The 12,912-nt window shown below is 38.6% G+C and overlaps 1 protein-coding gene across 4 annotated transcripts in view; it reads right to left on the reverse strand.

The window, feature by feature from the left end:
- Positions 1–12,912, reverse strand: part of TDRD5 (tudor domain containing 5) — a 107,833-nt gene that overhangs the window by 76,624 nt on the left and 18,297 nt on the right. For all 4 annotated transcript variants that reach the window (XM_086693109.1, XM_086693112.1, XM_086693110.1 and 1 more), the window contains one exon: positions 346–429. In XM_086693109.1, the coding sequence (XP_086549235.1) occupies positions 346–429 (84 nt within the window). The remainder of the gene's footprint in view (positions 1–345; positions 430–12,912) is intronic.

Raw genomic sequence — 12,912 nt, forward strand, 5'->3', positions numbered from 1 at the left:
ATTTGAAAAGATCAGGTATAAGTGTAAAACTAATAAATACTTACAGGCAAATTAAATTTAACCACAAATGAGATCTAAATATATAATTAGAGGTGCCTGGGTGGCTTAGTCTGTTCAACGCCAATTTTTCAGCTCAGGTCATGATCTAGCAGTTTGTGAGTTTGAGTGCCACATCTTTCTCTGTGCTGACAGCTGAGAGCCTGGAGCCTGCTGTGGATTCTGTGTCTCCCTCTCTCTCTACCCCTCCCTTGTTCGTGCTCTTTCAAAAACAAACCAACATTAAAAATTTTTTAAATTGTACAATCAATCATCCCTATTCATTTCCCAGAAACAGAAAATACTTACCAATTTTATCTTATGTTTTAGTTCTGGATTGATAGTCCCTCCAGGCCCAATTTGTGCAATAACTGATTTGAATGTGTTCTCCAACTATGAAAAAAAAAAAAAGTTCAGGTTATAATCCAAAAAGATCAAAGATAAATATGAACAATATGTAAAAGGAAACATCTACCACAGGAAATTTTATTTCAATCAAATGGGTAAAATATTGTTCTTAAGAGGCACTGTAGCATTTCACACCACATAAAATACCTCTAAAATAGATGCAATCTATAAAACTAAACACTCTAAATTTTCCAGAATAATTAACATTCTCTTTAACAATTAGATTCTAGAGTATCCAATTTTTCAATCTCCTACTCGTACCCAGAAAGGATTCTTGTTACTAGTTTCCTTCTATTTATTTTTATTTTATTTTTTTTATTTAAAAAAAATTTTTTTAACATTTATTTATTTTTGAGAGAGAGAGAGAGACAGAGCATGAACGGGGGAGGGGCAGAGAGAGAGGGAGACATAGAATCGGAAGTAGGCTCCAGGCTCTGAGCCATCAGCCCAGAGCCCGACGCGGGGCTCGAACTCACAGACCACGAGATCGTGACCTGAGCCGAAGTCGGACGCTCAACTGACTGAGCCACCCAGGCGCCCCTAGTTTCCTTCTATTTAAAAAAATTCAGTGTTTACTAAACATATGCTTAGTGAATGCCAAATGCAAGGAAGAGACTGGATGATGGAAGGTCCCTGGGAGGCAGGAAAGCACCTGAGCCTGGCAAGAAGGAAAAGCTCTTCTGCTGTAGTAGAAAAAAAAAGGGAGAAAGAACCAGGAGGCATATGATACAGAATGTGGGGTCAGGTGGAGTTACTACCTGATGACTTCAGTATTCTCTGTGAGTTGGGCAGCAAGGCCCATTCCTAAGAGTTAGAGGGAAGGGGAAGAAAGTTCAGGCAGTTGAGACAGTAGAAAAATAAAGGCGAGAAAATGATGGAGGACTGTGCAAGGGCAACAGGCCAGCAGTTCTAAAGGAAAACAGGAGAGGCCAAAGTTAAGACAACAGGGGACTCAGAATTTTAGCTGAGAGAAGCCAATGGCATGGAGGGGCCCCAGTAAGGCAGAAGATGTACAGGAATACTTGGAAAAGCAAGCTGGAAGCACAGGCAAGCATGGTCAGAGAAGCACGGAGCATATGCAGACAGCCCACACCCAGGGAACAGCTACAGCAGGGAGATCTAAAGTGGAATGAAAGATCATGGAGTTATGTTTAAAGACAATGAGTGGATAAAATATGTTAGAAAAGACACAAAAGAGAAAAGCAACAAATTACCTAAAATTTTATCACACAGACGCAAACATTATTAATACTTTTTCCTTCTAAACTTTGCATTTTTTCATCTTTCTTCTTGTTGACACTTGGCCTGTTACTAGTTACAAACTGTGTAACCTTTTTAGGTCTCGGTTTCCTCATCTGAAAAATGAATTTCACTATCTCTTAAGGTTGACAAGGAAAGGGGATGGGGGGGCGGATTAGGTTCCTAAGATTATTATATCACTAGCTTTCACAAAAAGCCTCAGCCCTTGGGCTTATGTTCTTCATACATCTTCTGAATCGCCATGAGATAACCCCCTAAAGCTCCCCCAGTGAACAGTAAGAGCATCTAAAGGTAACGGATTCTTCACATCCCAACATGCTCCCCTCATTTGAAGATTCAATACAACAACTTCTTATCACTGTGCTAGGTGTTTCAGGGGACACACACACACACACACACACACAGTCACCTCAGTGCCATTCTTCTCAAGCCCCTTAAAATTAAGTAGGGAAAGGAGATAAATGGATAAACCACTATAAGCTAAGGCTGACTCTGAGCATCACCGAAGAGGTGCAGAATTGCACAAGGACATATCATCACACTAAGTTATAAATATAACGAAGGCTTCCTTTTTGAAGAGCCGGGGAACATCACAGAGAAGGGCGGTAGAGAAGGCAATAAAGGTATAAGGAACTTCATGAACACAGGAAAAAAGGAAAAAAATAATAATAATTTGCCTGAAGGGAATAAGGAAAGAGCGGAAGACAACACTGACAAAAGGAGAAGGAAGTACTACAGAATACCTCAGATGCCAAACTAAGGAGTTTCACCGGGTTACGTAGACAAATACATATGTTGGAGATTTTTAGCAGGGGAGAGGCATAATCAGAAGTTTAATCTGGCAGCAGCAGAAAATGATACTGGGAGGGTGGATGACCAACTGGGAGGCCACGAAAACTGAGGGCAGGCGTCTTCACCAGGGCACTAAGCAAGTCAGACTAGAGAGAGGGGGCACGACAAAGGTGGGACACGGAATCTGGGAAATTAGGAAAGAACACCGTGCAAAGGAGGGAACTGCTGAGGGATGAATAGGAAGAGCCCAGGGAAACAGCCTCAAAGACTATACGGTTTAGAAGGAAAAAGGACCTGGGAACACAGAGATAGGATTTTGCTGTTTTTCAATCAATTCCAAAAGCTTAACAAACTGGGAGGTAACAGGATGAGGATTACAAATGTCATTTTTCCCTCTGAACTATGGCTTGTAACAGGCAAATCACAAGCTAAAAATCGTCTCAACATTTTTAAACAGCTAGGGGAGAAAATAATATTTTGTGACACATGAAAATTATATGAAATTCAAATTCCAGTATTCATAAAGTTTTAATGGAACATGGCCACACTCACTCATTTACACATTATCCACATGATTGCTTTTCGCACCACAAGGGCAGAGTTGGGTGTTTATAACAGCGCCTCAAATATTTACCATGTGGCCCTTTAGAGAAAACAGTTCCCAAGCCTGGGTTTACAATGCTCTTACCTAGGAACAGAGTGTTTCTCAAGAAGGAAAAAAAAAACAAAACAAAACACAACAGGGGCCTGGGTGGCTCAGTTGGTTAAGTGTCCGACTTCAGCTCAGGTCATGATCTCACAGTTCCTGAGTTTGAGCCCCACATCAGGCTCTGTATCGACAGCTTGGAGGCTGGAGCCTGCTTTTGGATTCTGTATCTCCCTCTCTCTCTGCCCTTCCCTCTCTCTCTCTCTCTCAAAAATAAACACTAAAAAAAAATTTTTCTTCAGGGCGCCTGGGTGGCTCAGTTGGTTAAATGTCTGACTTTGGCTCATGTCATAAGCTCATGGTTCGTGAGTTCAAGCCCCACATCGGGCTCTGTGCTGACAGCTCAGAGCCTGCAGCCTCCTTCAGATTCTGTATCTCCTCCTCTCTCTGCCCCCAACCCCAGCTTGTGCTCTGTGTCTCTCTCTCTCTCAAATGTGAATAAACATTTAAAAATTTTTTTTTATTTTTTATTTTTTAAAGTAAAAAAATGGGTTTTAGCCTCAAGCTAGACCACTATATTAAGCTAACTTTAAACTGAATGGGGTGGGGAGATTTTTTAAAGTCCAGTTAATCTTGGGGATATCTATAATTGGAGGGTAGAAATTAAAATGGGGGCCGGGGGCAGGGGTAAGAAAGGAAGGTAATCAGTGACTGACATAAGGAAAGTAATCAAGAGGGGCCTCTGATTTCAATAATCCTCCAGTCCCAGATGCCTAAATACCAAACAAAAAGAATGAATAAATCAAGTGAACAAAACATTATCAGAGCATAAATAAAGATGGAAAGTGATGCGAAAAAATACCATATTCAGAGAGGAGCCTCTAGGAACAGAGAAGAGGCAGAAAAGAACTTTGAATCAAAAAGATGGACTCCTCAGAAAAAAGGATAAAGACATAAATAGGCAACTGATAAATATTAAGCAATAAAAGCATCAAGCTCATAAAAAGACAATAGTCCAATATAGTTACCTATCATATTGGAAAATTAATTTTATAATAATGCCCATTCATTCAACAAAAATGTACTGAACACATACTATGTGCTGCACACTGTAGGGGTCAATAAACTAGATACGGTCACTGCCCTCCTGGAACTTGCAGTCTGGTGTGGAGAGACAGACATGAAACAATCATAAATATAATTGCAATTATAAAAAATATCATGAAAAGATCCACAGAGTGTTATGAAGGGATAATATGCCAGAAGGCATTAGAAAAGCACTGGGAGACCGAACATACTGGGTTGGTGGCGAGGGAGAGATCATTTATACTGAGTATCATCAAAGGTACAAGAAGCACATTCCTTATGCACCTTATCTCAGTGCTACCTGAAACTTTTACGAGGACAACTTAACTACATAAAAATACACACTCCTTTTGATGCAGTGACTGTTGCTCTAGAAATTTATTCTGTGGAGTAGCGGATATATGCAAATTTGAACAAGATTTTCATCACAAGGCTATTTTTATTTTTTTAACTAGGCTCCATGCCCAACATGGAGCTTAAACTCATGACCCTGAGATTAAGACTCACACACTCTACCGACTGAACCAGCAAGGTGCCCCCACAAGGCTATTTTTAATAGCAAACACTAGAAACAGCCTTAGTGCCTAACAAAAGTTACAAGTTAAATAAATTATGGTGCATCCTACTCCCATTAAAAATTGTATTGGTGGGGCACCTGGGTGGTTCAGTCGGTTAAGTGTCCACCTTCAGCTCAGGTCATGATCTCACGGTTCCTCAGTTTGAGCCCCACGTTGGGCTCTGTGCTGACAGCTCAGAGCCTGGAGTCTGCATCGAATTGTGTCTCCCTCTTTCTCTGTCCCTCCCCTGCTCATGCTCTGTCTCTGTCTCTCTCTCTCTCAAAAATAGACACTAAAAAAATTTTTTTAATTATGTTGCATTACAATATTTAACAGTGTGGGATGTTCACAATTCACAGTTAGGACTTAAAAAAGCAGGTCACAAACCTGGACCAGAATGATTCTATTTAAAAAAAGAAAAAGTCACTTAGCATAATACTCTCTAGCTCTATGTACATCATTGGAAATGGCAAGATTTCATTCTTTTTTATGGTTGAATAATATTCCAGTGTGTGTATATACCACATCTTCCTTATCCATTCATCAGTCAATGGACACAGGCTATTTCCATAATTTGGCTATTGTAGATAATGATATTATAAACATCTGAGTGTAGGTATCCTTTTTCAAATAAGTCAGGGCAAGAAAAATACCATATGATTCCACTCATATGTGAACTTGAAGAAACAAAACAAACAAGCAAAGAGGGGGGAAAGAGGCACACCAAGAAACAGACCTTTAACTACAGAGAACCAGATGATGGCTAGAGAGGCGAAGGGGTCAATAGGTGATAGGGATTAAGGAGGGCACTTGAAACACCTGAAACTAATTACACTATGTTAGAGAACTGGAATTTAAATAAAAAAATCAGCTTTTCTGGATGATAAAAGTACAGGTGATTTTTATTTTCTTCTGTGCCTTCTTGTATTTCAAGTCTTCTATAATCAAACTATATTACTTTTGTAATAAGAAAAAAAAGGTTTTAAAAACAGACACCTGTGTGCTATTTAGAAACATGAGGGTGGAAGCATTTTGAAAAGAAGGAAGGTACAGAAGTGACATCTTAGAGGAATATACTCCAGCCCTTTGGCCATATGGTACAACATGAACACATTTCTGATAAAGATCACAAAACTGGCACCAATACACACACGGAAGCAAAGCTTTCAACTGCTTAAATATTTGCCAGATACCTCATCTGACTAAAAGCCAGGCAGCACGGAATGTGACTTGCCATACTAAAAACTTTACCCAAACTCACAAGAAAACGAGATAGTGAACAGCTACTTTGAGTTGGCCAGAGAACACAACTTCCGGAGAACTGCATTAATGAAGCCAGGAACGGCTCCTGCCGACAGGAACTGTTTAGCGTATCCAGCTGCTTGTTGAGGGAAGATACTCTTACAGGATACTTGAGCCAGGTCACCAAGTGAGATAAAAGAAGTATCCTTTCTTATATGCAATAACCAAGCACACCTCCTTATTCACACAGAAACTACCAAATTGTCTGGTTGCAAATTAAAAGTTAGGTGCTGGGGCGCCTGGGTGGCGCAGTCGGTTAAGCGTCCGGCTTCAGCCAGGTCACGATCTCGCGGTCCGTGAGTTCGAGCCCCGCGTCGGGCTCTGGGCTGATGGCTCAGAGCCTGGAGCCTGTTTCCGATTCTGTGTCTCCCTCTCTCTCTGCCCCTCGCCTGTTCATGCTCTGTCTCTCTCTGTCCCAAAAATAAATAAACGTTGAAAAAAAAATTTTTTAAAAAAAAAATAAAAAAAAAAAGTTAGGTGCAAACTAACACCCAGCCCTGATTTTTAATTCGTTTAAGGCTAGATCTTTTTATAATTCCAGGTTTACCTACTTTAAACCTCATGCTGAATGTTACAATGAAGTTTTCTACTATGTAAGATGGGGTAAGATGGGGTAGGGTGGGGTAAGGTGGGATGGGGTACTCTTAAAGCTAGACAACCTAGAAATGTCAGATCCCTGTTCCCTGACCAAACCCCGGCCATTGTTACAGGCCATGACCTATTCACAATAACAGTAACACTATGGTTACCTGTGATGTAGGACTACAGGAAGCTTCATTCACTAGAAAATACAGCTAATCTATTCTCACCTACTCACATTTGCATCTCCATCCAAACTTCCCTTCAGTCAATCTAAAGGAAATAGAATGTGGTAAAAAGATTATTGTATCTTGCAAAAGAGGCTTTAAACTGTTCTAACCATTTCCTTTGTGAAACAAAGCATTACAATGGACAAAGGGTAGATACTAGTGACCACCCTGGCTGTTTCTCTTGAAGGTGAAAGATGAAAAAATACTAACCCTCATTTTACAAAGGAGAAACTTATTTTTCTTCTTTTTAATAACATGTTTTCCTTATTACAAAATAACGTGTTCACTGGAAATACGTGAAATACAGATGATCAAAAAAGTCTGTAAATTCATAATTTAAATTTGTTACAGATCTGTTCTTTTTCTATGCTCATAAATACATGTGGAGTTTTGACCAAAAACACATAGCAAACTGATCTAAAATTTTGAAGAAATGGAAGTTGTACTTTTTAGAAATAGGACTATGTAAGATCTGGTAATTATGTAGAGTATGGTCTGCTACCACAGTAAAATACATAGTTCAAGAATGAGAGCCAACTCTTTGGAACAAGATTTAAATAGTTCCAATGGCAAAAACTTCACCCAGAAGTGAAATGTGGTTATTAGACAGCAGCTACGAGGAATTCTTGGAGCTGCAAAACACAGGATGAAACTCAAAGGAGAAAAGATATAGAAGAAGTGTATGTGCATCTTTCTCACCCTTCTCCCTGGAGCCATGCCAGGAGCAAAGGTCCTAGACTTTGCATTTGTTATTCCCTGGCTCTGATGGCTAAACGCACAGTCGTCCCACCCAATTCTATAAAGTCTCCAAAAAACACGCTATATCATTCTCTAATATTTTGTTCGGGAACTTTTAATCAATACAATAAATGTGGAAAATGGAAATAACTTCAAACATTGGAAAAGCCAAAACAAACTTATTCATTGTGGAGCTTCACACAGTTAGTTTATTTGGACTCAATCATTCTGAGTTTTGCTTTGTTAGGATAGGTATTATGTTTCCTAAAATTCGTATTTTAAAGGCCTAACCCCCAATGTAATTTTTTTTTTTTTGTGGTGAGGTATGAGGGTGAAGCCTTCGTGATGGGATTAGCACCCCTACAAAAAGAGAAACCAGAGAGCTTGGTCTCCTCCATGTGCACACACTGAGGAAAGGCCATGTGAGCACACTGCGAGAAGGGGCAAGCCAGCAAGAGAACTCTCAGCAGAACGCAGCTACGTTATCGCCCCAGTCTGGAACTTCCAGCCTTCACAACTGTGAGAAAATAAATTTCTGTTGTTTAAAGCTACCTGATCTAAGTTACTTTATTATGGAAGCACTAGCGACTAAGACAGTCCAGAGAAAACCTTCAGTCTAGAGCTACCCACAAAGGTATTACCTTTCTGAAGATCCTATTTATAAAAGTACAACTTGCCATTTCTTCAAAATTATAGAGGAGTTTACTAGCTGTTCCTACTCAAAACTCTACAAGTATATGTTTCCTTTATAAGCACAGAAGAATAGATTTATAACAATATTAAATGATATTGTACATGGAAAACCCAACAGACTCCACCAAAAGTCTGCTAGAACTGATACATGAATTCAGGAAAGTTGCAGGATACAAAATCAATGTACAGAAATCAGTTGCTTTCTTATGCACTAATAATGAAGCAACAGAAAGACAAATAAAGAAACTGATCCCCTTCACAATTGCACCAAGAAGCATAAAATACCTAGGAATAAACCTAACCAAAGATGTAAAAGATCTGTATGCTGAAAACTATAGAAAGCTTATGAAGGAAATTGAAGAAGATATAAAGAAATGGAAAAATATTCCGTGCTCATGGACTGGAAGAATAAATATTGTCAAAATGTCAATGCTACCCAAAGCAATCTACACATTCAATGCAATCCCAATCAAAATTGCACCACCATTCTTCTCGGAGCTAGAACAAGCAATCATAAAATTTGTATGGAATCACAAAAGACCCTGAATAGCCAAAGCAATATTGAAGACCAAAGTGGGAGGCATCACAATCCCAGACTTTAGCCTCTACTACAAAGCTGTAATCATCAAGACACCATAGTATTGGCACAAAAACAGACACATAGACCAATGGAATAGGATAGAAACCCCAGAATTAGACCCACAAAAGTATGGCCAACTAATCTTTGACAAAGCAGGAAAGAATATCCAATGGAAAAAAGACAGTCCCTTTAACCAATGGTGCTGGGAGAACTGGACAGCAACATGAAGAATGAAACTAGACCACTTTCTTACACCATGCACAAAAATAAACTCAAAATGGATAAAGGACCCGAATGTGAGACAGGAAATTATCAAAACCCTAGAGGAGAAAGCAGGAAAAAACTTCTCTGACCTCAGCTGCAGCAATTTCTTACTCAACACATCCCCAAAGGCAAGGGAATTAAAAGCAAAAATGAACTACTGGGACCTCATCAAGATAATAAGCTTCTGCACAGCAAAGGAAACAATCAACAAAACTAAAAGGCAACCAAAGGAATGGGAAAAGATATTTGCAAATGACATATCGGACAAAGGGCTAGTATCCAAAATCTATAAACAGCTCACCAAACTCCACACCCGAAAAACAAATAATCCAGTGAAGAAATGGGCAGAAAACATGAAGAGACACTTCCCCAAAGACATCCAGATGGCCAACAGGCACATGAAAAGATGCTCAATGTCACTCATCAGGGAAATACAAATCAAAACCACACTCAGATACCACCTCACGCCAGTGAAAACAGCTAAAATGAACAAATCAGGAGACTATAGATGTTGGAGAGGATGTGGAGAAATGGGAACCCTCTTGTACTGTTAGTGGGAATGCAAACTGGTGCAGCCGCTGTGGAAAACAGTGTGGAGGTTCCTCAAAAACTTTAAAATATATCTGCCCTATGGCCCAGCAATAGCACTGCTAGGAATTTACCCAAGGGATACAGGAGTGCTGATGCATAGGGGCACTTGTACCCCAATGTTTATAGCAGCACTCTCAACAATAGCCAAATTATGGAAAGAGCCTAAATGTCCATCAACTGATGAATGGATAAAGAAATTATGGTTTATATACACAATGGAGTACTACGTGGCAATGAGAAAGAATGAAATCTGGCCCTTTGTAGCAACACAGATGGAACTGGAAAGTGTTATGCTAAGTGAAATAAGTCATACAGAGAAACAGATACCATATGTTTTCACTCTTATGTGGATCCTGAGAAACTTAACAGAAGACCATGGAGAAGGGGAAGAAAAAAAAATGTTAGAAAGGGAGGGAGCCAAAACATAAAAGACCATTAAAAACTGAGAACTGAGGGTTGATGGGGGGTGGTGGGAGGGAGGGAAGGGGGGGTGCGCCCCCCCCCCCATTGGGATGAGCACTGGGTGTTGTATGGAAACCAATTTGACAATAAATTTCATATTAAAAATAAAAAATAAAAAAACGCCAAATAAATAAATAAATAAAAGAAAAACTTCCCAATTCCTTTTAAGAGGCCTGTATTACTTGGATTATAATTTTTTTATAATTATAATAATTTTTCTTTAGAAAAGAAAAGCACTATAGAATTCTGACTCGAATTACATGTATGTGGATTTTATCCCACACTCAAGCAATTCTCCAACATCAGCTGGGTATCTTGTACTTCAATTCATGTCTATCTACCTGGCATTACATCAGCTTCCATAAATTAAGGGCCAAGTCCAACAAGATTGTGCCCCACCCCCACCACAATTCCAAGTCCAGGTTATTATCTGTGCTTCTGATCAAGTTACTATAAATCAGAAGTTCCATGACACCCTCCTTGGGTTCAACCGAGTTGCTAAAGCAGCCACAGAACTCATAAACATTTTACTTACTGATTTATTACTGGTTTATTATAAAACAATATAATGCTACACCCACAAAAACTCAAAATGGATTAAAATTGAATGTAAGATGTGAAACCATACAAACCCTAAAAAAAAAAAACCCACAGATGGTAAGTTCCTTGATACCATTCTTGGCAGTGATTTTTTAGATTGGACACCAAAAGTACCAAAAGCAAAAATAAACAAATGGGACTACATCAAAAAAGCTTCTACACAGCAAAGGAAACCATCAACAAAATCAAAAGGCAACCTACTTAAAAGGAGAAAAAATTTCTAAGTCCAATATCTGATAAGGGGTTAATATCCCAAATACATAAAGAACTTATACAGCTCAACAGCAAGAAAACAACCAAATTTTAAAATGGGCAGAGGATCTGAACATTTTTCCAAGGAAGACATACAGATGACAAACAGGTACATGAAAACGTGCACCATATCACTAATCATCATAAAAATGCAAAGCAAAACCACAATGAAGTATCACCTCACACCTGTTAGAATGGCTATTATCAAAAGGACAAGAAACAGTAAGTGCTGGTGAGGATATGGAGAAAAAGGAACCCTGGGGCATGTTGGTGGAATGTAAATTGGTGTAGCTACTATGGAAAACATTACAGAGGTTCCTCAAAAAAACTATACTACCACATGATCCAGCAACTTCAGTTCTGGGTACTTATCCAAAGGAAATAAAAACACTAACTCAAAAAAATATCTGAATCCCTATGTTCATTGCAGCATTATTTACAATAGCCAAGACATGGAAACAACCTAAACATTCATCAGCAGATGAATGGACAAAGATGGTATGATACACACACACACACACAGGAATATTATTAAGCCATAAAAAAAAAAAGCAAGGAAATCCTACCATTTGTGACAACATGAACGGACCTTGAGGGCATCACACTAAGGAAAATAAGTCAGAGAAAGACAACTGTATGATCTCACTTATACGCAGAATCTAAAAAACAAAATAAAAATAAATAAATAAATAAAAACTTGAGTTCATAGATATAGAGAACAGATGGATGATAGCCAGAAGCAGGTATTTGGGAGTGGGTAGAATAGGTGGACAGGGTCAAAAGGTATAAAATTCCAGTTATAAAATAATTAAGTCCTGTACAGCATGTAATATACAGCATGGTAACTATATTTCATAATGTATTAATAAATATAATAAGACTACATGACACATTATACAATTATAATAATATGTATTATATATGTTACTACAGAAAATTGCTAAGACAGTAAATCTTAAGACATCACAAAAAGAATTTCTAACTATATGTGCTGATGGATGTTAAGTAGACATACTGTGATCATTTCACATTATACACATGTCAAAGCATCATGTACATCTGAAACTATTATATCAACTGTATTTAAATTTTTTTTTAAAAATCAGTTAAAATTTTTTTTAAAGATAGAACTCAGAAATAGTGAGATGGAGAAGATGCATACAGCCAGATAAGCGGGAAGAGGCACAGAGCTCCATACCTTCTCCAGGCATGCCAGTGTCCCCCAAAACTCTACTGTTCACTAGCTTAAAAGCTCTCCAAATCCAGTATTTTGGGGTTTTATGGAGGTTTTACTACAACAGCACAACTGATTGATTCATTCACTAGGGGCCAGTGATTCTATCTGTAGCCCCCTTCCTCTCTCAGGAGGTTGGGGTAGGACTAAAAGTTCAGACCCTCTAATGACATCGTTTGCTCCAACTGGCAACCAGCCCCCATCCTTAGGTCCTTTCTAAAGACACTTCATTAGCAACAAAAGATACCTTTACATTTCTTACCACTTCAAAAATTTTAGGAGCTCTTGCTAGAAGTTTTAGGAGTTTTAGGAGCTCTATGCTAGAAATGAGAAAAGGAATATAATTTTTATATAATAAATCACAATAGCACATCCTATAATCCTCTCAATGGATGGAGAACATTTCAACACACATTCATGGAAAAAAATTCTCAGAATCTAGGAACAGAAGGGAATTTTCTCAACCTGGTATACAGCATTTATAAAAATGCTAGAGTTAACACCATAGTTATGAAACATATTTCATCAGTTAACACCATGATGAAAGACTGAATGTTTTTCCCCTATAGTCAGGAACAAGACAAGAATTTCCATGCTCACCA

This window comes from Puma concolor, chromosome E4, assembly GCF_028749965.1.
Source record: "Puma concolor isolate L17-30 chromosome E4, mPumCon1.1.hap2, whole genome shotgun sequence".
In the NCBI taxonomy this organism is placed as follows: domain Eukaryota; kingdom Metazoa; phylum Chordata; class Mammalia; order Carnivora; family Felidae; genus Puma; species Puma concolor.